General features: G+C 47.7%; 1 protein-coding gene across 1 annotated transcript in view; it reads left to right on the top strand.

The window, feature by feature from the left end:
* The window catches only part of SPTBN5 (spectrin beta, non-erythrocytic 5), a 2,284,272-nt gene that overhangs the window by 718,353 nt on the left and 1,539,118 nt on the right, over nt 1–26,801 (top strand). Inside the window, exons 26-27 of the mRNA XM_086937224.1 lie at nt 9,750–9,936; nt 19,742–19,942. Of these exons, the coding sequence (XP_086793350.1) occupies nt 9,750–9,936; nt 19,742–19,942 (388 nt within the window). The remainder of the gene's footprint in view (nt 1–9,749; nt 9,937–19,741; nt 19,943–26,801) is intronic.

The raw sequence follows: 26,801 nt of genomic DNA on the forward strand, positions 1-26,801 counted from the left end.
AGACTAGATATAGACTAGAAAAGCCCTAGGCCTCACAGTTTATTAACCTATCATAGTCATTATTAAAAAAGCAACCAAAGTTTTGCCTTAGCCAATCAGCATCGACCACCCTCTAGAACACCCCTGAGAGAAGCTCAGAACCTCAGATTTTCTACCGCGCGTTGTGCTAGGGAGTCTCCTCTGAGCTCCATTCAGCTTTTCTCATCTTAAAGAAGATTCTCAGGGAAGTGACTTTATTTGATATATTGTCTCAATCAGATATATATCTGCTCTTTATATCTGTTGTTTGCCACAAAGTCAGAGTCATGTCAGAAAAGGCAAAAAAGACACTCTTTAGACCAAGTGCCACTAGTCTGAGGAAGAGGCTGTATGTGGAAGACCCTCGCAGAGGAGTGCATTTATTGTTTATATCCTTCTCATAAGGCGTCTGACTGCAAGATATGTTGCACCTTCTCGAATAAGACTCTCAGCGGCCGTGAGGGAAGGCTTCTTACTTGGCTCCAAATGATGAAGACCAGGTCTGATCCTGTGTCAGCCTCAGAGACCGAGCAGTCTACCTCATCAAAGATTTCCCTCAAAAGAGAGAGGGATTCATCGCACTCTGTCCAGGAGCTCCACTCAAAATGTGCTAAATGTCCTCTCAGGATGTCTCCTCAGGGCACAGTAAGGGGTCTCTCAAGAAAGAACATCTTTGTAAGTCTGTATTTGAGCCAACAACTTCACCCCAGGCCTAAAACGGACTTTTAAAAAACCTTCTTCGGAGCCATCTATAAGTTTTCTGCCACTCAAGAGTTATTTGCTGTCGACAGCAAGGGGATGCACCTCAGGGACGTCAATGTCTACATCGTTTTCCACAGCCCAGTCAGCGTCGACGACATTCCTGTCATCGTCTATTCAGGCCTTGATTCCGTCAACTATCCCTCTAGCATTGTCAATGAGGATCTCCTCACTGTCACTGAAATTAAAGCCGCAGATGGAGAAGTTGCTGTAGATGAAATCGTCGTCATCATCGTCAACGAAGGCAGTACTGCCAACGCAGACACCGTCGTCGACGAAGAGACTGCCTTCGAAGAAGCCGTAGTTGACGAAGATACCGTCGTCGATGAAGATACCGTCGTCGACGAAGATACCGTCGTTAACAAAGTCATTGTTGTTGGCACCAACGTCAACGAAGATAGAGACGTCGACGGAATCGTCGTTGACAAGAAAGAAGATGCTGCAGGAGGAGGGCACACAGTTGTCGAGCCCATCGCTGTCTGCGATGGCGCAGCTGTCGACGGAGACTATCTTGTTGGCGAAGGCCTGTAAAACATCAACACAATCTCTCTTCCTTCTTCACCAACACCTCCTCCAGTAGACTCTCCACCAGAGGATATAGGAGGTTTTAATAATCCTCTAGAACGGGCAGCAAAAAGATTTGCTTTACCACTCCCTTCAAAGCAATCCGACTGTTTCCTGTACGATTTTAAGGAATTCTACCGTAAATCTGTTAGAGCCATACCAATTATTGATTACATCTGGGAAGAGAATATGCGGATCATTTATACCAGCGGTGCTTCCTCGCCTTGACAAAAAAAAAAACAAAGCCACAGACAATGCACCAGCGTGACTTAGGGGACATTTGAAGCCGGATTCAGTGGTTCTGCGGGTGCTCAACGCCACTTCAAAAATCTGGCAGCACCCCTTTTGGCTCCTCCTGTTAAAGATGGCAGGCGTCTAAATTCAATTGGAATGCGCTTTTCATCAATGTCAGCATTGAAAGTGAGAGCGCAAAATTCTCTGGCGATCTTCGGGCACTATGATTGCCAGATGTGGTCCGACTTCACACCCTACATAAATCAACTCCCAAGGGATGCTAAAGAAGAGGCAAAAAATATTTTAAACAAGGGAGAAAGAACATTGAACGAAATAATAGATTCCGACATATATGTTTCCATCACAGGTTTCAGGAAGTTGACAGGAGCGGCGGTTCTCAGAAGACAGGGTTGGCTTAAAGCCACCTCTTTCCATCCTGAGGTTCAAGATAACATCTTAGCCCTCCCATACAATGGACAGGATGTTTTTGGGAGTCAAGTGGAAGAAGCCCTCAAAATGATCAAGGCAGATTCCGCCAAATCTTTAGGGATGCTCCAATTTCGGAAACTTCCTTTTTGTGGTTTCCCAGGGAAAGGGCAACAATCCTATAGGGGAGGCTATCAGCAATACCGATATCCTTTGTACTCATCCAGTCACCAGCTTTATCGTTCCCACTTCCAGCGAAAACAACCTCCACAGACATCCTATGTTAAAGAAAACAGAGGAAAGGTAGCACGAGCAGGAAAGGATGGGGTCTGTAGATAAGGAAATCGTACAGGCTTCGGCTCCAACACTTTCACTACACTCTCCTCATTCTTTCCCATCAAAAACTTACAACTCTGCAGACAAATTTTCCAACCACCTCTTCCAATGACAAACCATTACAACAGACCTGTGGGTTCTATGCCTAATACAATCTGGACACACACTTGAATTTATCCAAAAACCACCTACAACCCCACCTCAGCCTTTTCACCAAAAAGATTTCACAGCTCTTCAACAAGAGATCAAAATAATGCTATCCAAACAGCAATAGAGAAGGTCACAGCCTCGAAGAGGGGCAAAGGTTTCTACTCCTGTTTCTTCTTAATCAGAAAGAGGTTAAGGCAGTGCCAACCAATTCTCACCATCAGAACTCTCAATCTTTACATGAAAAAGTAAACCTTTCGGATGATTTCTGTGAAGGTTTTGAAACTTTTAAATCAATCCAATTACATGGCCTCATTGGACCTCCAAGACGCACTGGAAATGTCTGAAGTTTTTGGTTGCCAGACGCAATTTTCAGTTCAAAGTTCTCCCACTTGGTCTCAAATCAGCAACCAGGAATTTCACAAAGTGCCTTGCGCCAGTCGCAGCATTCCTCAGGCAAAGCCAGCATCAGGTCTTCCCATATTTGGATGACTGGCTGATAAAGGCCCCTTCCGAGTCAGCAGCGTGAGTATCAACACAACCCTGCACAGATCTTTTCAGTTGACTGGGTCTTACTCTCAAGCTGGAATAGTCCAAACAGAACCCATTGCAAAAGATTGTCTTTCTAGGAGAAAAGCTAAACACGGGGTACTTTGCTTAAAAGCATATCCTGCTGAAGAATGATAGCAACTTCTTATGCTAGTGGCATCCATAAGGAGAAGAAAGTCTCTTTCTGTCCGATAATACAAGTCACTCTTGGGAATGATGTCTTCATGCATACCTCTGATCCCATTTTGTCGCCTCAAAATGCGACCTATCCAAGAGGAGCTGGACAAACAGTGGACACAATCCAAAGGCTCATTCGACAACATTGTCAAGGTAACCTCACAAATGCTAAAGGCCTTGGAGTGGTGGATAGACGAGAACCATTTGTCAGTAGGGCTGTCTCTCAAGGAACGTTGGCACCCTTGGTAATCACCACGGATGCGTCCCTGGAGGGCAGGGGAGCTTACCCCCAAGAGCTACAAGAAAGCGGCAAGGGGCATTGGACTCAAAGTCAATCACACACAAATATGCTGGAATTAAAAGCAGTCCATTTAGCCCTGCATGCCTTTCTTCCCAGAATACAAGGTCTGTCAGTGCTTGTCCGAACAGAAAATACCACAACGATGCATTACATAAACAAACAGGGAGGCGCCTGATCTCGCCGACTTTCCAGAACGGTACAGAGTTTATGGGAATGGGCTATAACCCACAAAATCTGCCTCCAAGCAAAACATGTTCCAGGCACACAAAACACAATTGCGAATGCACTCAGCAGGCTCACAACATTGTGCCACGAGTGACACTACATCAACCGACCCAGCACAACATCTTCAGCCGCTGGGACACGCCAGAGTTAGATCTATTCGCAACTCTCCGGAACCGCAAATGCAGGTATTATGCAAGTTGGCATCTTCAACGGGTGTCATGGGGGAATGCTTTTTCGATTGCATCTTTTTCTACGCTGTTCCTCCCAGTCCTATTCTCCCAAGAGACATTAGGAAGATAAAGAACGAGCCCTGCAGGCTGATACTCATTGCTCCAGCATGCCCCCATCAACACTGGTTATCTCAGGCTCCGCACTTCCGACTACCAGTATTCTCCAAACTCCTCACAATGAACCAGGGAGAGATTCTACTTCCAGATCCCTGACACCTCCACTTATCGGCATAGCTCCTGAGTTCAATGAGTTCCAGCATTTGAACATTTCTGATGACTGTATATCGATCTTGGCCGGAGCCACAGCAGATAGTATCAACAAAACTTATTGCTTCAAGTGGAAGCGTTTCTGTATCTGGTGCTGCCAAGCAGGAATATATCCGTTGCCCTCCTCTCCAGACCAACTCTTGCCATACTTCCTACAATTGGCACTATCAGGCACATAGTTCTATAACAATCTATCTACCAGCCATTTCCCACTACAGAAGGACACTTTCCTCTCCACCTTTGTGGTCTTCCAGGATAATCAAGGAATTTCTCAAAGGTTTGTTTTGTGCCTATCCTCCTGTATGGCCTCCACTTCCAGCATGGCAGTTAAATGCAGTTTTTTCACTATTGATGAAGCCTCCTTTCAAGCAGATTCACAGGGCAGAGATCAAGTTCCTGTCATGAAAGTTAGATTTACTTCTTTCCCTGACGTCTGCCAAAAAATTAAGTGACATGCAGGCATTTGTTATAGGAGAACCATTTTTACAATTCAAGTTTGACGGTCTTCTCCTCCACACAAATCCAAAATGTATACCCAAGGTTCCTTCAGACTTCCATTTGAATGACCAAGTGGTACTAAAGAATTTCTTCCCAAATCCATAGACGGGCCTTTATTCGCTAGATGTCAGATGGTGCCTTAAGTTCTATCTGCAAAGAACAAAACCCTTTTGCAAAACTGCTCAATTATTTGTCACATACAGCGCTCCAAGGAAAGTTTTCCCGCTTTCTAAGCAGAGTATTTCTGGATGGATATCCAGTGCCATACTATTTTGCCATCGCATAGCTTGCAGACCTCTATCCTCAAGGGTCCGAGCTCACTTGACGAGAGCTGTGTCTACGTCTACAGCATCATTTGCGGGCGTGTCACTTCCTGAAATTTGCGAAGCAGCAACGTGGAAGAATAGACACATATTTACAAGGCATTACTGTTTGGATTCAACAGTCCTAAAGGACACAGTGGTGGGACAAGCAGTGCTTCGCAATCTATTTTGTTAAGGTGACCCATCCCTGTATAGCCTCCTACCTTTCATTGCTATATCACATTTTTGTATCATAGATTATTTGCACTCTTTAACCACTTGGACGCTATTGTAATCAGGCCCATATAATGAGATTTCCATTGAAATGAATGGGCAGTGCATGACGAGTTACCCTTGTCATTAACATTGAAGAGGTTAATGGTTAAAGGAATTTAGTTCCAAATTGTTATTCCTATGACTGTGATTAACATGCTGCTTGATGTTTCCTTAAGGATCTGCCAAGGCATAGTCCTGTTAAGTTGTTCAAGGCCATTATAAATGTGCTACTTGACTGCTAGCTACTCTGATTCAAGCATGTGAATCTATGAATGCTCCAAATCTTGAGTAAGAAAGATGTTACTTACCTGTAACTGTAGTTCTCCAGTATTGGAAGGTTTCATAGATTGACGTGTGACTCACCCTCCTCCCCACGGGGGAAGCTCACCTTCCTCTATTTCTCTATATGAACATGTGGTAAATAAAGATTTACTGTATACTTAATTTCTATGCGGTATAAGTTCAATAAAATAGCTCAATCAAAAGGAGAGGCAGAGTCCGTGGGATCTGAGTTTATAAGGGTTTTATTCCATGTAATGGAATGGTTCGAACCATGGTATCATGTTCCATCACCTCGAAGGTTCAGGAAGGGATAGACAATGCTTTATTAACAGTGCACAATATATATAGTTAATGCATACAATGGTGATGGATACAGAAGGCGTAACAGCTGAAAGAAACGAGATAAGAACACATGTGCGTAACAGAAGGCGTGCACGAGGGCGTACACGGAGGTGTGTGCTAGAGACGTCACATGAAAGTGTCACAAGTGGGTGGATTCATAGAGGAATCCTGCAGTGTCAGCAGAAATATATGGCTGGATGCGCGCGCATGCAACATGACGTGTGATTGACGTGGAACTGGAGGGTGAAGGGGACTTGACATTTAGCTCCAAAAGAGGAGACAGAAGTCTGGCGTGTCAGAACAACCTAAACCCAATCATATCTGATATCTTGTGTTTGAGGAACTGTATTATCTAGGAGGAAAGGTCTTTCGGGTAGAGGCTATTCTATACTGACTGCTAGTGCGGGCATATGTGTCTACGTGTCTGCGTGTAATGCGAGGGGCCATGGGCCTACCATGGTAACTGGAGCAATGAATTACTTGCACAGAGGCGGAAAGGCCGGGCCCTTTGCTCTGCAGCTGGGGGAATGTTTACCTAAATCACTAGACAGGAATGTATTGTCGAGCAGATAACTTGAAGGCTAAATTGTCTTGGCAGGCAAGCAGGCCGAGCCGGGCACCGCTCGCCGCGCAGGGAGTAAGGCAAGGGTCACGGATGCAGATCCAGGCTGTAGCTTTCTGAGGCAGAAGGCAGAAAGGGCTCGATGGCAGAAATCAGGGCCTAGCTCAACAGAGCCAGGAAAACGTGAAAGTGCACCATGTAAAGACGGTGGCACGGCATACTTAGGAACAGAATTATCGACCCATCCAGGGTGGATCTGATAGAGGACATGTCAACGTTGGACGCAAATGTATTTGCGTCTTCATATCTGGTCATGGAGGGAAATTACATGTACTTGAAGCACGTACATGGAGCCGTTGGGGTCTACGTTAGGGGACACAATTGACCCTAAAAATTCCAATTACCTCAAACACTAGCACAAATACTTGAAAATCCGAGGTTCTGAGCTTCTCTCAGGGTTGTTCTAGAGGGTGGTTGATACTGAATGGCTAAGGAAAAACTGTGGTCTCTTTTTTTAATAATGACTATGATAGGTTAATAAACTGTGAGACCTAGGCCTTTTCTAGACTATACCTATCAGCCTACTTTTATAAACAATTTTAATGACGACAGGGAATGATTCAAGCATGTGAATCTATGAAAGCTTCCAATACTGGAGAACTACAGTTACAAGTAAGTAACTTATTTCTTCACTTCAAACAAAACACAGTAAAAGTGAATTAAAAGAAAAATCCCACTCAAAATATCAAGTTATGGCTAGTAGCACATTCCATAACTCCACAAAAGCCATAAGAACCATAACTTGCTCACCAAATGCAATGCTTGGTGTGCAAGTTATGGTTTACACAACTGTAGTGTAAGTTAGAAATAGTGGTCCTAACCCAAACGTGCATTTTGTTGGCTTCGGGTTTAATTGCTAATGTTACTGACGTTGCTCTACCCATGCTAGCATCTCATGCCTGAAACTGCTACCTCTAAAGTTAATGCCTCCACATCTGTGTCTGGAATTTAACAGACAATGGACAGCAAAACACACAGCAGGCTTAGCACCAATCTTTAATTTTTTATGTTTCATTGTGTACTAACGATTCTGTGAAAGAATGTTAAGGCATGATGCTTTTGTTTTACTTGCAAGGAAGTAGACACAGATATGGAGATGTTTGGAGAATGTATTCTCTCTTTCTCTTTCTTTCTTTCTTAGTGCCACTTTAAACCAAAATTAGCAGTCTGGCATTCCATTAACCTAATTTATAGGTGGCGGAAGGATAGACTTTGAACTCATTGCACACAAAGTTGTGCCCTTGTGTTTCCTTGCTTCATTTGGGACATCGCACACAAACGCGCAAATACACACGCACACACGCACACAAACAAAGACATATTTACAAGGGCTTTGAGCCACGGGAGCGTCAATTTTTCCGACGCTCTATTGGTGTAATGCCCTGCTCTATATTTCCTAGGCAGGGCTAAGCCATTTTGCGTGGCTTAATGCCAGCTTGTAAATATAGACCTCCTCGCCGCAGTTTTCTGCGGCAAAGTGCATGCAATGGGTGATGCTGTGGGCGTTCCCACGCAACACCCATTGCTTTTTGATGCTGCCCCAGATTTACAAGGATTTCTAAATCGGAGGCAGTGCCAGAAACGAATGGCATGCAATAGCAGGCAATAGAATGGCGCAACAAGGAGAAATACTAAGCCTGGGCGGAGTGCAAAAAAACCTCCGCAAGCGGCGGAGTGCGTTAGATGAATGCCATTTGTGGTGATTTTCAGCGCCGGGTGTTTGTCTGCACTGTGCAATCATCGCGAACGACACCATGCACAGCACAGGCGGGCGCTGCTTCCTTTCTGCCGCTTGAGTAGATTTTTTACTGGAGCTGCAGCTTTCTCAACGCGAACGGACGGTTTCTCAACGCAATGGGTCGCGAGCATACGCGACCACTCACAATGAGAAATCCGACAGTCCGTGTTGAGAAATCTCGCCGGGAGGTTTATTTTTCATGCTCGCGCTCGCCAACGATTGGCGATTGTGGAACTCTGCGAGCTCCGCGTAATGCGGACTGCGGAAAACTCCGCGAGCGGAGTTCACAGCCCTGACTTAACAAATACTTTATTTCTCCTCGTTTTTGCTTTTTCTATGTGTGCTGAATGCAGCACACATAGAAGGAGCAAAATGCAGTTAATTGTTTTTGGTCAGGAAGTCATCCCTTACTGCACAAACACAATCATCCCTGCAACACAGGCACCATGCCTGCGCTGGAACTATGCAGCATTTTTATCGCCAGCGCAAGGGAAAACACAGGGGTGCACTGTATTCTTGTAAATATGCGGCATCCCTGAATTTAAAAAAAAATATGCAGCATGGGCACAGCTAAACTGATTGCAGAGCCGCTTTGCACAAATATCGTGGTAAATATGCCACTCTGTGTCAGAAGTGGGACGAGGTTATCATCAGGAACGGTAGTCAAGCCTATTGCAAGTTGTCACAGTTCTAAACATGTTGTTGGAGTCCTATTAAGAGTTAAGGTTATAGAGATTTAAATAACATGATAGCAACAGTGGCGGCTGGCATGTCCCAAGGGTGGTAGTGTGGGGGGGCACATAACAAAATACAAAATAAAAGGCAATTATCTTTGCCACGAGCGTGACGTCCTCCTCCATCAGTCTCTCCTCGAGGCAGGCAGGCTCCTGACTCCCTAGCCAATCCTGGTGCTGCTCTCATGCAGCATGAGTGCAGCTAGGATTGGTGGGATCAGCCTCTATCAGCGCTCATAAGAGCTCTGGAGGCCTTTGCTTTCTCTAACCCAGATGCCTTAAGACAGCTGGGTTAGAGAGGTTTAAAATGTGCATGCCTGGCTGGCCATCCAAAGAGACATGGGCATTTTAAACTAGAGAGCATAAAGTTCCTTGCTGCCATTCAGCAGCATTGGCCCCCCCTGCAATGACGGCCAGTTCGGGACGGGTAGGTTGCTAAAAAATGAAATGGTAATAAATGAACTTTATCACCATTTTTATTTATTTATGTTTGTGGGGCAATCTCCTCTGCTCAAATGGAGGAGCCACGCCAGGATTGCACCCTTAGAGATTGTACATCATTAAAAATGTGCAATGTTGGTTGATTTTCGCAGATGGTTGCAGAACGCTGGTGCTCAGCCATATTTGTTGAACAATTTGCCTACTGTCCCTCTACAGTCCTTGTGTATTCACACACAGAAGAGCCCAAGGTTTAATGTAATCTTCTTTCTCACTCGCTTCAGGTTCGAGTCTTTGCAGGAACCTCTGGCACAGAGACGAGAGTTGTTGCAGGCCAAGGTGGACGAGTTTCAGTTCTATCACTACTATGACTTGGAAATGAACTGGATCGGCGAACGAATGCCAATTGCCAATTCCACAAATCGAGGCAAATCTCTCGACTCAGCGCAAAGCCTCCTCCAGAAACACAAGGTACTTGTCTATTTTTTTGTCTCTCTCTTGTTTCATCTCCTCTAGATGATGTTAAGAGCCTCTGAGCTCGAGGCTCTAGTTATCACTGGCCAACTGGAAAGTTATTCAAGCATTGTGCAAAGATTATATTACACAGTGCATTTATAACTAGCAAAATAATAATGTAGAACGATGGGGATAATTGGACATTCTGAAAACAGAGTGGGCTTGGGGAAAACAGATAGCAAATGGTGGGAAGAGGAGAATAACTGTGCACAGCAAGCTTCTCAATGGTGAGTAATCTGTCTGAAAGAGCAACATGGTTTCAATATTTAGGGATGCGTCATTTAGCAGGATTTCTTATCATAAGGCATATATAAAATTCAACCGATGAGAAACTTGTGACTCATGATAATATAAGTGGCTGGAGCAGGAAGATGCCAGTGCAGGCCAGAATGGCCTAGGACAAAGGGTTTTCCCTGGGTGGTGTTTAACAGCCTGCAGTAAGCTGCTGCGATGCCTCATGCTCCAGAAATAAGTATGTGACATTCAGCCACATGGTCGAATCCCTGCAGAAGGACACAATAGCCGCCCTTTATTAGGTCGAGGAAAGGAACACACCTGTGATGGGTAATTCTAGTCCTGCTGTGAACTTTATGAAGCGCCTAGACACTTTAGATTGAGTATTGTGTGCTTTATAAAATTAGATTTATTATTCATATTATCGTTATTAGAGGTAGTTTGAGGGCAGTTGGACGAGTAAGACCAATAGCAAGAATATCTCCAAAGCTACTACAAAGGTAAGATTGAAAATCATTAACATTTTGAATAATGAAGCGTTCTGTACAAAGCACACTGCTGAGGGGTGAAAGCACCCTGCTAATTGCGTTTTCTTTGGATTGTGAGTCAGTAGGAGTAAGAGGTGACTGGATGCTGCTAGAGTGGTGTGGTGTCGTAGCCAGTCACACAGTGCTTGTGAATTGTGCAGATGAACAATAATAATAATAATCTTTAAAAAATAATAATACGGATCATTAAGGAGGGTCAAACAGAGTTCTCGAGTGCTTGCATATCAGGTGTAGGTGAATAACCCATACCTTACTATTTTTACTTTGCTATCTGGTTAGTGAATATGACTGCAGTCAGGGGGCCAGACCCTGTGCCCGGTGGACACAGCCATGCCGGTCTACTGTGCTAAGTACCAGGTGAGAGTGTGTAGAAGAAAAGCCAAAGCTGTGCCTTCACACACAAACAGTATTCAATTCAATAAGAAATGTAAAATCGAATGAGAACCAAACATAATTGCGACTCCACATAATACATTTCTTCAGTAATATTCCTGCCTTACTAATTATAATGATTATAATTATAATTATAAATGTCATATTAATAGTTTACTGAGCAGGGCCCGAATTATTAAAAGGGCATATTTTCCATGTTTGCACTGTGGCACCGCTTTAAACACGTGTGCCCTATTGGGATGAATGCGCTGGCCTCAGTGCAGCTGCGAACTCCCTGGCGGCCGCTCATGCAAGCGAAATACAGAGCAACTGTTTAAACGTTTCTCCGTGTTTCACAGTGAAGGCGGCATCCAACCGGCGCTTTCAAGAGTCAAGTCAAGTCAAGTCAGAGAATTTATATAGCGCACTACATACCCAGAGGGTCTCAAGGCGCTAAGGAGGGGGAGGAGGATTACTTGTCAAATATCCACGTTTTAAGTTGCTTTCTGAAAGCTAGGTGGTTCTGGGTAAGGCGAAGGTGAGTGGGGAGTGAGTTCCATGTTTTAGCAGCCAGGTAAGAGAAGGATCTGCCTCCCATGGTGGTCTTGTTGATGCGAGGTACAGTGGCGAGGGCTTGGCTGGAAGAGCGTAGTTGGCGGGAGGGGGTGTAGAAGGACAGTCTTGAGTTGAGGCATTCTGGACCGATGTCGTAGAGTGATTTGTGTGCGTGGGTTAGCAGTCTGAAAGTGATTCTCTTATTGACGGGTAGCCAGTGGAGGTCTTTCAGGTGACCAGAGATGTGTTCGTTGCGTGGGATGTCTAATATGATTCTGGCTGAGGCGTTTTGGATTCGTTGGAGTTTCTTTTGGAGTTTGGCGGTAGTGCCTGCGTAGAGGGTGTTTCCGTAGTCCAGTCGGCTCGTGACCAGAGCATGGGTGACTGTTTTCCTGGTTTCGGTGGGGATCCAGCGAAATGTTTTTTTGAGCATGCGAAGAATGTTGAAGCAGGATGAGGATACGGTGCTGACTTGTCTGTTCATTGAAAGTGAAGAATCCAGGATAACGCCTAGGTTCCGTGCATGGTCTGTTGGGATGGGTGCTTTTCCAAGGGCTTCCGGCCACCAAGAGTCGTCCCATGCGGAGGGGGATGTGCCTAGGATGAGGACTTCTGTTTTATCTGAGTTCAGTTTCAGACGGCTGTGTTTCATCCATTCAGCAACTTCTTTCATTCCTTCGTGTAGGTTAGTTTTGGCGGTGCTGGGGTCCTTGGTGAGAGAGAGGATCAGTTGAGTGTCATCTGCGTAAGAGATGATGTTGAGGTTGTGTTGGCGGGCGATGGTCGCGAGGGGGCTCATGTATACGTTGAAGAGGGTGGGGCTGAGAGAGGATCCTTGTGGTACGCCACAGATGACTTCGGTGGCCTCGGACTTGAATGGTGGAAGGCGGACTCTCTGAGTTCTTCCGGTGAGGAACGAGGTGATCCATTCAAGTGCTTTTCCTTGTATTCCGATGTTATTGAGGCGTTGTAAAAGGGTACTGCGGCAAACTGTGTCGAAGGCTGCAGAGAGGTCGAGGAGGATGAGGGCGACTGTGTCTCCATTGTCCAGTAGAGTTCGAATATCGTCTGTTGCTGCGATGAGGGCGGTCTCAGTGCTGTGTTTAGCTCGGAAGCCAGACTGTGAGGAGTCGAGGGATTTGTTGGCTTCGAGGAAGGCGGCGAGCTGGTTGTTGACAGCTTTCTCGATGACTTTGGCCGGGAATGGAAGGAGCGAGATGGGGCGGTAATTTTTGAGTTCGGTGGGGTCCGCTGTGGGTTTTTTCAGAAGGGCGGTGAGTTCAGCGTGTTTCCAGTTTTCCGGAAAGGTGGCGGAGTTGAAGGAGCAGTTGATAACGTCTCGGAGGTGCGGTGCTATGACGGAGTCTGCTTTGTTGAAGATGTGGTGAGGACATGGGTCTGTGGGGGATCCTGAGTGGATGGAGTTCATCAGGCGGATGGTGTCCTCGGTGGAGATTGGGTTCCAGTCGTTAAGGGTGTTCGCGGGGGAAGAGTGTTCAGCATGTGGTTGGGTGGGTTGGGCTCCGGGTTGGTTGTCGAAGCTGTTGTGGATGTCTGCAATCTTGTTGTGGAAGAATGAGGCTAGGGAGTCGCAGAGGGCTTGAGAGGGGGTGATGTCGTTGGAGTTGGCCGAGGGATTGGAAAACTCCTTGACGATGTTGAAAAGTTCCTTGCTGTTGTGGGCGTTGTTGTCAAGTCGATCCTTAAATGCTGTTTTCTTGGCCTTTCGGATTAGTTGGTGGTGAGTGCGGGTGGCGTTTTTGAAGGCGTCCTTGGTGCTGGTGGTTGGGTCTTTTTTCCAAGCTTTTTCAAGGGTGCGGCAGAGTTTCTTGGACTTCTTAAGATCATCGTTGAACCATGAGGCCTTCTTGTTGCCAGGTTTGCTTTGACGTTTTTTCAGTGGTGCTAAGGTGTCGGCGGAGTTGGATAGCCATAGGGTGAAGTTGGCGGCGGCTAGGTTTGGGTCCGAGGAGTGGGCTGGGGTGTTTAGAAGGAGCGATGAGGAGATCTGGTCGGTGGTGATTTTGTTCCAGTTTCTTTGCAGAGTTGGTTGGGGGTGGTTGGTGGGTTTGGGCTTGTTGTAGGTGAAGTGAACGCAGCTGTGGTCAGTCCAGAGGAGATCCGTAGTGTGGCTGAAGGAGACATGATTGCTGGAGGTGAAGATGGGGTCGAGTGTGTGACCTGCGATGTGGGTGGGGGAAGTGACCAATTGTTTAAGTCCGAGGTTGGCGAGGTTGTCCAGGAGGGTGGTGGTGTTGCGGTCGTTGATCTTTTCAAGGTGAAAGTTGAGGTCTCCCAGAAGGATGTATTCTTTGGAGGGGAGCGCGTGTGGAGTGACGAAGTCCGTGATGTCTTCACTGAATTTTGCGCGGGGTCCTGGTGGTCTGTAGAGGAGGGTGCCTCTGAGTGTGGTTTTGGGGTCGATGTGGATCTGGAAGTGAAGGTGTTCGGAGTTGGCGAGGTTGGCGTCTGAGCTGGTTGAGATGCGGATTGATTTCTTATGGACGATAGCGATTCCTCCTCCTGTGTGGCTGGTACGGTCTTTGCGAGTGATCTTATAGTCTTCAGGGATGGCAATGGTGATGTCTGGTGCGGAGGAAGCATTCATCCATGTTTCCGTTAGGAAGGCGATGTCTGGAGAAATGGTGTCTAGTAGATTCCATAGGTCAATGGCGTGCCTGTGGACCGAACGGGTGTTGAGAAGGATGCATTGTAGGTGGTTGGGGTCGGGAGTCAGTGGAGTGGTCGTAGCGGAGGTGTTGTCGGTGCCGCTGAATTTGCAGGAGTAGCAGGAGAAAGGTCCATGGGTTTGTCCAGGGGCGGCTTGGACGCAGGTGGGGGCGCGACCGGGGTTAAGGGCTAGGAGGGTGGCGGCATCGTAGGTAATGCGGGGGGGCTGGGGAGCGCGAGGGGCAGGGGGTCTGGCGCTGGGCGCGGTCCAGGCGCGGACGGGCGTAGACGGGCTTACCTTTGGCGCACCTTCGGCGTGTCCGTAGCGCGTGGACGCTGCGCGTGGGGGCATTGGCCATAAATGGATGGTGGAGGGGGCGGAGTGTGGGAGGGGCGGCTGGGAGGCGGGCCAAGGGAAACGATAGCGCAAGATGGTGGTCGGGGTAGAAAACGAAACTGAGGCAGTGTAAATAAACAACAGCAATGGCGATTACACAGATTACAGGCACAAAAGCAGGCTCAAACAGTGTTTTGGGGCAATCGCGCTATGAGCAACAGATGAGGTGCGGCGCTACAGTGACGCGCTATGAAAGCTGACAACAATGAGTGACAGAATGATATTAATGCAGCGCGCTACGATACCATGCGCTGGTAGCAGGGTCAAGCGCTTCTGGAGGTGCAGGACTGGAGAGTGGCTCAAGCGCTTCAGGGAAGGCACTCTGAGCGGAGGTAGGAAGCGAGGGAGCGACCGTATAGGCAGAAGTCCAGACGGTCACAGCGGAAGGTGAGGCGATGTGAGCTATATGTTCGTGGGTGGGAGGGGCGGCTGGGAGGCGGGCCAAGGGAAACGATAGCGCAAGATGGTGGTCGGGGTAGAAAATGAAACTGAGGCAGTGTAAATAAACTGCACTGCACCCCCCTGCAGGAGGATATCTGGAGGGTACATGTGCCTCCCTTTCACCCCTCGAGAGAGCTGCCCACAAGGGATGCACTGACAGTGCTCCACCTTTTTGTGGCGCTCTTCGAGTGTGCATCCTAAGGACATGATTGCCTCTGCGCCCTCGTTGGTAATACGGAGCAGGCGCAGAATCAGAGTGGTTCCCACATTTGCATGAGGCCTCGCCTACATGCAAATGAGGGACCACCCTCTCACAATAGCACTGGCAATGCATGTGCGCCAGTGCTATCAGTATTACAGAAGGGGTCACATAAGCGTTTGTGGCCTCTTCTGTAATACCGAAGTGCTTCAGGGAACGTACAAACCCATTGTGCCCTCTGAGCACTTTCTGTAATACGGACCCTGGCGCACGAAACATGGCAAGGCTTTCAGCCGACCAGGGCCGGCGCTAGGCATGGGCAGTGTGGGCAGCTGCCCAGGGCCTCGCGCTCAGGGGGCCTCGCGCCCCTGTGAAAGGTCACACCTCCTCAGCCCACCACAGGGCCCCCTGCCTCTCCTGATTACATTACGGGTGGGGGATGCTTCAACCTGAATGGGGGACGGCACAATGGCTGGGCCAGCAATTATGTTGGCCTCACAATGTCAGGGGCAGGGCAGCGCCTCGGTTAAGTACCGGCCATTATCGGCGCTGTTTGTGCATTTTGTATCTAGGCAACAGAAGGCCCCTTTGGTTCCAGCACAAGCCAGACACAGGTAAAAGGAGGTGGGTGAGGGGAGGAGGGAACAGCCTTCGAATCTTGATAGGACAGTGTCTCTCATCTTCATTGAATACAGCTAAAGTTTGGTAATAATAATGCCTGTGACATACAGTGGTCGATACATTCTTCCTAGCTCGATAAATTAAAAGCAATTAATTCATTTATGCAGGAACACTATCTGACTCATACTGATCTGACACAGGGGGGCAGTATTACATACAAAACCTACAAATATTTACCGTTCTCGTTGCCATCTAAGCTAGGTACAGCTACCACTTTATTTTCTGTCCACTATTAATTAAAGAACACCCCTTCAACTGAGGTTTTTTGTTCTTGTTTTTTTTGTACTCTGATGAGCTCTCAGCAGTGATTTGGGAAGTGCCTTGTTACTGTTTGAAGGCCCATGGGAGGCCCCCCCCCCCAAGGCCTTCAAGCACTGGATGGAGCTGCAAGGTCATAGTGTGGGGGCCCCCTTCCCTGGGCCTTGTAGCCTTTGGTGTCTGTTTCAGAAAGTGCAGCAGGAGTGTAAGTTTTAAGTAGGACTCATTCATATATTGGTGATACATTTGGCAAGTCAGTGAAGGAGGCAATGTATGCCTCTATTGAGCCTGTCCTGGACTACAATATGGTTATCATCTTTGTCATAGCAGTGGGCACCATAGCCATCGGTGGCTATTGGGCAGGAAGCAGAGACGTTAAAAAGTAAGTGAAGCAAAATCAGTTGCCGTGGAAACCACGTTCATAAGTGACTAGTAGAACGCAACAGCACCTTGCCGTTTAAGTATAGTGGACCTATTAAAAAAAAACTCTACGCTTAAAATTTTGACCTGGGGCTCGCTTTAACATCCTTGGCTACCGTGCTCATTCTCCGCCCACAACAGTTTTGAGCTGTGCCAGAGGTTAACACCTAACTTTTTAGCATTATTATTTGTATCTTTTGGTGACAAACATCCCCGTGATTCAAATACGTGTTCAGTAATATCCAAATTGATCTTTAGTGCTTCAACATCAACCATATAGTTTTAGAATGAAAATATTTTATTTTTTACTAGATAGTTCGAACACCTTACGTCCCAGGTCTGATACCTTGGAGATAAGTATGCATCTGGATGCTCTCCCACGATTGTGTTGTTTTAGAGCTGGAATTTCGTTGACACAGGCCAAATATACAATGAAGTGTCTCAGTTACATTTAGAGATCTTTGAATCCCTGGAACTGACCAGGGTAGTACTGTCTTCTTGACTCCACATGTTGTCACGTAAAAACACACCACTGTGACTGGGTTTGCTTATTATGGGTTATAAAAACAAGCATTGGCATAGCCAATAGGTCTCGCTTTTGGGACCTTCTAAGTATTTAGTTATGCAGCACAATATCTTTGGTGCAACCACATTAACTGTTGCATGGCTAAACACTTATACGGTCCCAAAGGCGAGACCTATTGGCTATGCCAATGCTTGGTGTGGTTGTGTGTGTGTGGTTGTGTGTGTGTGTGGTTGTTTGTGTGGTTGTTTGTGTAGTTGTGTGTGTGTGGTTGTGCGTGTGTGGTTGTGCGTGTGTGGTTGTGCATGTGTGGTTGTGTGTGTGTGTGTGTGGTTGTGTGTGTGTGTGTGTGTGGTTGTGTGTGTGTGTGGTTGTGTGTGTGGTTGTGTGAGTGGTTGTGTGTGTGTGTGGTTGTGTGTGGTTGTGTGTGGTTGTGTGTGTGTGGTTGTGTGTGTGTGTGGTTGTGTGTGTGTGTGTGTGTGTGGTTGTGTGTGTGTGTGGTTGTGTGTGTGTGGTTGTGTGTTTGTGTGGTTGTGTGTGTGTGGTTGTTTGATTGCAATATTTCCTTTTATCTGGATATTTGCTCACCTGTTTTTCATCCCCTCTACTTTTTGTCCATGTTACTGATATACACATTAGTTAGCTTCAGTGATGCCAAATAAGATCAATAGTACTGTGATGTTACTTTCTGTGATGTCACTTCTTGTGACGCAATATTCAATTGGGGGGGCCTCACATCTTCCCTTTCGCCCGGGGCCTCAGAAGGCCTAGGACCGGCCCTGCAGCCGACAGTACACCCTAGGGCTTTAAGTGGGCCGGACTCAAGGGGTCTGAGCACCGGCAGTTTTTTTCAGGGGGCCTCGAAACGGGTCTCTATCGGGCTCTGTTTTGAGCCCTGGCATAGGCGCTCCGTTTTTTTCCAGACTGCAGTGACAGTAGTTTGCTGTCAGTGCAGTCCAGGAAAAAATGCCAGGGCGCACAGAGCCTGATAGAGACCTGTTTCAAGACAGCAGGCACATCGGTGTGTACGTGCTCACATTGCTCACCTCACTAGGGGAGAAGTTACGGCATGACGTCATGCCAGGTGAGCGGTGTAGTGGAAGGGAAATCCAAAGAGTCATTTTCTCTCTTGATTTCCCTTCTATTTCTGAAACGCTAGAGCAGCAGCATTGCGGTAGGGTCACCAGGGCTTCAATTGGAAGCTATTTCAATGTTATATGTAACCAGCCATAGTTGCAGCTTATTTATCTTATGCAACTAATAACCATTGACAAAGCCAATAGTCCTTACTTGTTGTAGGTGTAATGTGACTTATTGTCTCACATATTTGGATGCAATGACAGGAACAGCAAAACACAGATTTTTAGCGTAAGTGTGTTAAAGCCACGCCCCTAATTACATTGACCATGCCCCTTTGACAGGCCCCCCCAGTTTTTTCATCCCACTTAAAGCCCTGAGTACACTTGCAGCACAGTGATTGCTCTGAAGTCTTACAGATTTCTGCCAGGCAGGTGGGGATCTCTAAATCTCGCTGGCTGTCCTCCCTCAGAGAAGCAAAAGTCATAGGCTCAACCGAACTGGTCGGTCGGCTGGTTGGCTGCTGGGTTGTCCGCCACCCTCTAAATGAGCATATCCCCCTTGTCTTATCAGGCTGAAGCTGTACAAAAATTAGGATAAAGATTGGTGCTTGACTTCAGTTAGATATTGGGGGTAGCCTCTGCTAGTACCTTCTGTCTGAAAACAGTATGGGGAAGCATGCACAATATGGACCAAGGCTAAACTACTGTAGTGTCTGGGACATATCTAGTTTTGTTACCCTTCTCTAAAAGCTGCTGGTTGTGCAAAACAATGCAGGTTGGCTACAAATTATTCATGCTGTAACCATTCCTAAGGCTCTTCATTAGCTACATAAACTAGCTAGAGTGTCTTTAAAGTGTTCTTTAACATTTCCTACTCATCCTTAGAGCTATTGCAAGTCAGTCTCCCATTCATTTTACATAAACATATCAGCTTCAGCCAAGCAGACCTCTGCACATGACCACATCCTTCAAACTACTGTTTTAAAGACGTTTAAGGACTATGCTTGGAGGACACTCTTGCTTAATGCTGATTTCTTCTCTTTGTAATTCCCTCCATCTAGCGCACAGAAATCATCCCTCTTATTGCTGTTTCAAATGAAGATGAAAATGCTCATTTATAAACAATTCTTGTTTTTATATGTTTTATAACATGGCTCCTTTGGATTGAACCCCTCCTAATGCTTTATACATTGAGACTATCCTACAAGCTCAATCTTCTTTCTTCCCACTTCATTTTCTGTAACCCCTCTGCCTATATCACCTTCAAATGCCCCCCCTCCCACCTCTCGTTTTTGCTTTTTTTTTATGATCCATTCTTTTTACCGCTTGTTCCCTCTCCTTTTCTTACCCACTTTTTATACATTTCTTCTCCATTACCTTCAGGAGCTGCAACTGGAAGTCAATGCCCACAAACCACAGGTGCTGAAAGTTTTGGAAATCGGCAAAGGCATGAATGCATCCAAGCTTGCTTCTGCCCAGAAGATTGAGGAGGCATGCAAGGATCTCAAGTACAACTGGGTCGAACTCGAGAAGGCATGTGAGGAGAGGACTATGCTTTTGCAGTACGCTGTTGGGTTGCAGCAGGTATGGCACAAATAATATGTAGAGTTAGCTGTAGAGGCATAGCCTCGAATTCCATAGGGTGAGTCTAGCATTGTCCTGGGATCATATTATAGGGAACTTCTTATCTGCTGTTTCAAATGTAAAACAAAACATTTCAAAAGAACTTGCGGTAGAACAAGATCTAATAAAGCCAAAGTCAAATTACTGGCTTATTTACTGCTAAATTATTTTGGATATACAAATCTATTAAAATTTATGTTTTGCTAGAGGAGCCAAAGCACCATTAGGGCCTCTTTTTAGGTGAGAATTCACTGAAGCAAGTCCACAGGATTTGTTTACATTAAATCTGTATCAATATTGTGGGATCTAAGGCACTTTCACTATCCACATGTATAAATGGCAATGCCAACCACATGCCACCGGTGAGTCTGATTACAAGTACTCAATATGCACAAGACCAGACAGACACCTACCCAACTTTTTTTGTGCCCTACTGTAAGCTTGCAGTATTTTGCTGTGTGTTAGAACTGGCTATTTCTGGTAGGCTAAGGCTGACGCCAAAGCCAGGCAGAAACCACCCTTCTAGTCAGGGCAAGGGAGTCACACGCCAAGATAACCCCTGCTCACCCCCTGGTAGCTTGGCACGAGCAGTAAGGCTAAACTCAGAGGCAATGTGTAAAGCATTTGCGCCAGCACACAACCGCAACAACATACTAGGCACACCACAAAAGGAACTCCACACAAGGTTATTATAAAATAACTTTTGTATTGTAAAAACACATCAGATAGTATCACACAATATACATGGTGCCAACTGGCACGGGCAATATTCACAAGGGATTATTTACAGGACAGGGCCACATGGGCCACTGTCAGAATCAACACTTTTAGAAATTAGAATAAGTATAGCACAAAATAACAGTTATAAATCACATCCAGTAACTACTGGGAACAGGTAAGTACCACCTGTACTGGAAAGAACAACCACCTAAGAATTAAATTCATTTAGGAGTATAAGCAAGAACACATTACCCATGATGCATGAAACACATTCAGAGGAGTAGTAAAGGAAAACACATGATGCCTAAAAACATTCAGAGGTGTACGGACAACCAACTACGTATCACACAGCGTTTAGGGGTCTAGGAAAGAACACATTACCCATGATGCATAAATATACATTCAGAGGAGTAGTAAAGGGAATCACATGATGCATAAAAACATTCAGAGGTGTATGGACAACCACCTAAGTATCACACAGCGTTTAGGGGTCTAGGAAAGAACACATTACCCATGATGCATAAATATACATTCAGAGGAGTAGTAAAGGGAAACACATGATGCATAAACCTACACATTCAGCGGTGTTAAGAACAAGGCACTTGATGCATCACAAACACATTCAGAGGTGCAGCGCTAGGAGACACCTGACGCCTAAAACTTTCAGAGGTGCAGCGCAGGGAAAGAAAGACACATGATGCATAAAAACATTCAAAGGTGCCACAACACAACTCAATAGCGCAAAAACACACAGTAGGCAATTACCATCCTAAACATAGCAGGTAACCACATTGCGCAAAACTTACATAAGCCACCACCTGTGGCAGTCCCTAGGCCAACTGGCCTTGTTGGGGCTAAGACGCCCTGTGTCCAAATGTCAGGGCGCGCTGCCATGCAGCGCCAGTCCAAGCACAAGCCTAAACGTAGCAGGTGCCCACTACTTGCTGGGCACCTGAGGACAATCCCAAGATCTAAACAGTGCAGCTGCCCACTAATTGCTGGGCAGCTGGGACATCAAAACTGCGACAGGGCCCTTAGGTGCAAACTGCGCCCACGCTGGAGCCACACAGGCTCTGGGCAACACTGCGCAGAACGTTGGAGCCACACAGGCTCTGACCATACACATAGCCAAACGTTGGAGCCACACAGGCTCTTAAACAAATACTGCGGCCAAATGCTGGAGCCACACAGGCTCTTAAGACATCATGGGGCGAGGGAGCCATCTAGCTCCTTAGGGCGAACATGCTCTTGAGCCACTCAGGCTCTTTAAAACAATGATGCCCCCACGTTGGAGCCTCTCAGGGCTCTAAATTGCAAATGCCCCTGGGGAGCCTCCTGGGCTCTAGCCAACGTTGGGGTGACCCACTGCCATCCGGGGCCGCCCTAAATGCACCATAATTAAATATGCCCCTACAAGCCTCTCTGGGCTCGCAAACCAAGATGAGACCCCTTGAGCCTCTCTGGGCTCTCTAAAACAATTGTGGCGCCTGAGCCTCTCTTGGGCTCTCAAGAAATGCAGCCTTTAACATCGGTGGAGTCCCGCTCGGGGGACTCAGAACCATGGCCCCATGCCGGAGGAGCACTTCGCAGGAGGGAGCGGGCACCGGCAATGTGCTCAGACGCCCCCTGCTGCCCCCAAACAGTACCGGACCTCACTCACGAGCTCGCAGGCTTCCTCTGCGGGGCTCTCCTTCGCCGAAGCTTTCTCTCTCTGCTCCGAGTAGCGGAGGGGGCGGGACGTCTTGGCGGGGACTGCTCTCGCCGGCGCTTCTTCTCTGGGGCGCCTCTTCTTGGTGTGGGAAGCGCGGGGCTCTCCTTCCTACAACGGAGCCCCGCCTGCACTTTCCATCGCCTCTCCTTCTCTCGCGGGGCTCCCTCAGCACACGGGAGCCCCGCAACAGGCCACGCTTCCTGCCCAGCCACTCCGGTCTCCCTCCTCGCGCTGCAGTGCCGAGGGCGGGACTTCCGGTGCTTTGTCTCGCGGCCGCGCTGCGATTGGCCGGCCGGCCGCAACGCTTCCGGGTCACCGCAGGCAGCGCGGCGGCCCGTTTTTAGGCAGGCAGGCGGGGTATCAATATCCGATGGTTGGGCACCCATGATAAAAACAATAAAAGCGCTACAAAGCGCTCGGGGGGAAAAATAAAGCGCTCTCCGCGCTATAAATGAAATACAGCGCTTCTTGGCCAACATAAGGCGCTGGGGGAGAGATAAGGCGCTCCAAAGAGCTAGAGGCAACAAATAAAGCAATAAAGAGTCCTTTCAGGAGTCCAGGACATAAGGTGGAGCACAGCAGGGCCCAGGGATTCCCCTGGGCCCAAGCAGCAGCAGGCCCCTGGTAGGATTCAAGTCAGAAACAAGAACAAATTGTAAGGGGACACATCCCCTTTTTATACTGTAAATTCCTTTGTCTAAAGGGTGCAGGCAGTGTGAGAATCAGCTATAACTGGTTATAGGGAATTCCTTTGACTCTGAGGGGCAGAGGCGACAGCCGCCCAGCGGGAGGTGGAGCCAGCATTGTGGCAGGCAGGCACAGCCTCATTCACTCCCAGGTGCCAACTCCTCCCACTTCCCTGGCAGCAGATGCAGCCTTTCATCCACGGGCTGACTCGACAACCTCCTGGGACTCCCCAGCCTCTGTCACCCTCAAACCAGACAGTCAATCCACAAGCAGGCCCAGGCACTCCTGGACCAGGCTCACCAGCCAATCACACGCCAGACACAAATTACACAAATATGCCAACTTCTAAAAGTGGCACTTCTACACTAGGCACAGTCATGCCGCATATATCCTTACGCAGCATTCAATCGCACGAGTTCATACATATCAAACTCAACCCTGCACTCCCCACACATCAGGAACTACCATGGGCATACATATTCCCCATTCATTCCTATGGGAGGGCAGGTCACTCACCACACATACACAAAGAGCTCAAGCACTTTACACAGTACCACAGTGAAAAAGTGCGCAGAGGCCTTAAATCACCAACACCAGGTGTAACGACCGGGTTCTCAGACCAGATGGGATCAGCTCCTTGGAGCACCTCCAACCCAGCCGGAACGTAACCACCTCCCTCCTCAGGACCCATCTATCCAGGCACCTGGGTACCTACCTGAGGATGGGGAACTCGCAATATACAAGCTCATATCATTACCAACGACCCCGCCGCCGCCAGAGCCAACCTGCACGAAGGGATGAAAGAGGTGGCCGAGTGGATGACGACCAGCCGCCTGAAACTGAACTCGGACAAGACGGAGGTCCTCATCCTGGGCTCCTCGCCCTCCGCCTGGGACGACTCCTGGTGGCCTCCCGCCCTGGGCACCGCACCCAAACCGACAGACCACGCACGCAACCTGGGCTTCATCCTGGACTCCTCCCTCTCCATGACCAGGCAAGTCAACAACGTCTCCTCGGCGTGCTTCAACATCCTACGCATGCTACGGAAGATCTTCTGGTGGATCCCCACCGAGACCAGGAAGACCGTCACCCAGGCCCTCGTCACCAGCCGACTGGACTACGGCAACGCCCTCTACGCCGGTACCACCGCCAAGCTCCAGAAGAGACTCCAGCGGATCCAGAACGCCTCAGCCAGACTCATCCTCGACATCCCACGAACCAGCCACATCTCCGGACATCTGAGAGACCTTCACTGGCTCCCCGTCAACAAAAGAATCACCTTCCGCCTCCTCACCCACGCACACAAAGCCCTACACGACCAAGGCCCGAGCTACCTCAACAGCCGACTCAACTTCTACGCTCCCAAACGCCACCTCCGATCAGCCAACCACGCCCTCGCCGCCGTCCCCCGCATCCGAAGAGCGACTACAGGAGGAAGGTCCTTCTCCTACCTGGCCGCCAAGACCTGGAACTCCCTCCCTCCCGACCTGCGCCTGACCCAAGACCACCTCTCCTTCAGGAAGAAGCTGAAGACCTGGCTGTTCGAGCAGTAGCGGCACCCCCCCCCCCCCCCCCCCCAGCGCCTTGAGACCCTACGGGTATGTAGCGCGCATTATAAGTGTCACTGATTGATTGATTGATAGAAACACCACTAAATCTATAGGGTTACTAGGAATACTCACTGATTACTAAGGACATCCATGCCCTACACCACACTCATACCTCATAGTCTCGCGACCACATGGGTCCAGACTAATCTACCCTGGGGCAGTTCTGATTATTTACCATTACACACTGATTACTATCAGTGCTCACTCGACACGCAATCCGGCGTGCCATACACACTGATCACCTTCAGTGCTCACTCGACACGCAATCCGGCGTGCCATATGCACTGGGCTGCAGCCCCAGTGCTCTCTCTTTATCCGGTCCACAATCCGGCGGACCTAGACACTGGTCTCCCTCCCACTGCTCGCTTACTTACAACCCGATCCACAATCCGGCGGATCTAAGCACCAGTCTCTCACCTGGTGTTCTCATTAACGCCACTTACCAATGACGATCTCATTACACACCGTATCCCCCCGGTGCTCTCTCAAGATCACTTTCCTATGAATACCTTCAGCTCTCTCTCTATGTTGGGAAGTCTCTCTCACTATTCACTAAGGGTTCGCTACTACAATAATATTATGGGATGGCCGAATTACTTAGTGTCTGAATATTTCCCTAGCTCAAGGGCTCCTCTCTCTCCCTAATTATTCAGTGGCTACTTACCGGATCAGGGGCAGCATCTGTTCTGAATGTAACACCTGACTAGAAGGAAAGGTTACCTGTGCTTTTAAGAACAATAGACACACACTGTATTTAAACGCTCTCTATCATAAGAACAACACATGCACACTAGTTCACTAAGAATTGGGGTATCTTTATTACAATAACAATAGAAAAGGATTCATATACAGATCTGCGGGGTCTCTATGACTAACAGGAACTTTAACACACCGCTGAAAGAAAAGGATTAGCAATACAATATAAGGACAAGGTTAATATTTGAAAAGTAAGGAACAATGTCACCTTGGGAGTATGAAGTCTTGCTCTAGCTGTCATCTGGGCTTCTCTCTCGTCTGTGCCTTAGCTCGTCTTAGATTCTCTCCTGCACTCTTGGACACACATCTGCGCTGATCACTTTGCACTGGACTCCTCTCCCCCACGGACTCTCTCCACCTTCCAACTTCAGTCTAATGGTTTCTGCCGCTCTGATAATCGTTCGTTCCACTAGCTTCTTCACTCTATCTGATTATTTCCATGCCAATGTCCAATTAACTCCAGCTGCTCCCACAGATTAATCCACGATATAACTTCAGTCTCTTCTAAAAGGCATTACTTCAGACTCCGGCTATTCACAACTCCTCCTGATAAGTAACTGCTTCTGACTGCTTCCTTCAGTTCCAGCTCACTGACTGTCTGTCTGTCTTCTCTCTGTTCCAAACATCTTCTGTCTCTTCTCCTCCTGCAACTCCACTCCTCTCCTCTGCTCCAATTCAACATAAACTCTTTCTGATTCTCCACTCCTTCTGCAACTCCACTCCTCTCCTCTGCTTCAATCGAACTCAACTGCTTTCAGCTCAAACTCTTTCCGCTCCTCCAACTCAACTAACTCTCTCCGCTCCTCCAACTCAACTAACTGACTCCGCCTCTGCACTTCACTAATATAGAATGCTCTTCCCTCATGGAAATTTCCAACAGAGGGCTGCCTCCCACCGAATTCCTGTGCCAGCTCCAGGGCCCCTTGCGCAGCCGCAGTGACCATCTGCATATTACGTCTGAACCCAAGAGACAAACACATTCCTCGGATAAGAACCAGCCCTGGCTGGTTTTCCTCTAGCAGACAACAGGCGTAACTATAAACATTACCTTTACTCTGCAAGCTTCTCAGCTCTGCAGGGATAGAAAGCAAAATGGAGTCTCTCTAGTTCTGGGCCTTGTAGGCCTGAGAAGAATGAAATAACCCTTAGCTCTGTCAGAGTACCTACACAAACCATACCAATGTGTAATATAAAGTCAGGACCACAGGATCCACCCTCTACTATGGGCAGGATAATGAAAGAACACATAACCACGTCAAAGCCAATAGGCAATAGATGGATTAGAGTCAAGAATAAGGGATCTATCATCATATAAAGCAGCTATCCTCTTCTAAGT

The sequence above is a fragment of the Lissotriton vulgaris genome, chromosome 9, assembly GCF_964263255.1.
Source record: "Lissotriton vulgaris chromosome 9, aLisVul1.2, whole genome shotgun sequence".
Taxonomy (NCBI): Eukaryota; Metazoa; Chordata; class Amphibia; order Caudata; family Salamandridae; genus Lissotriton; species Lissotriton vulgaris.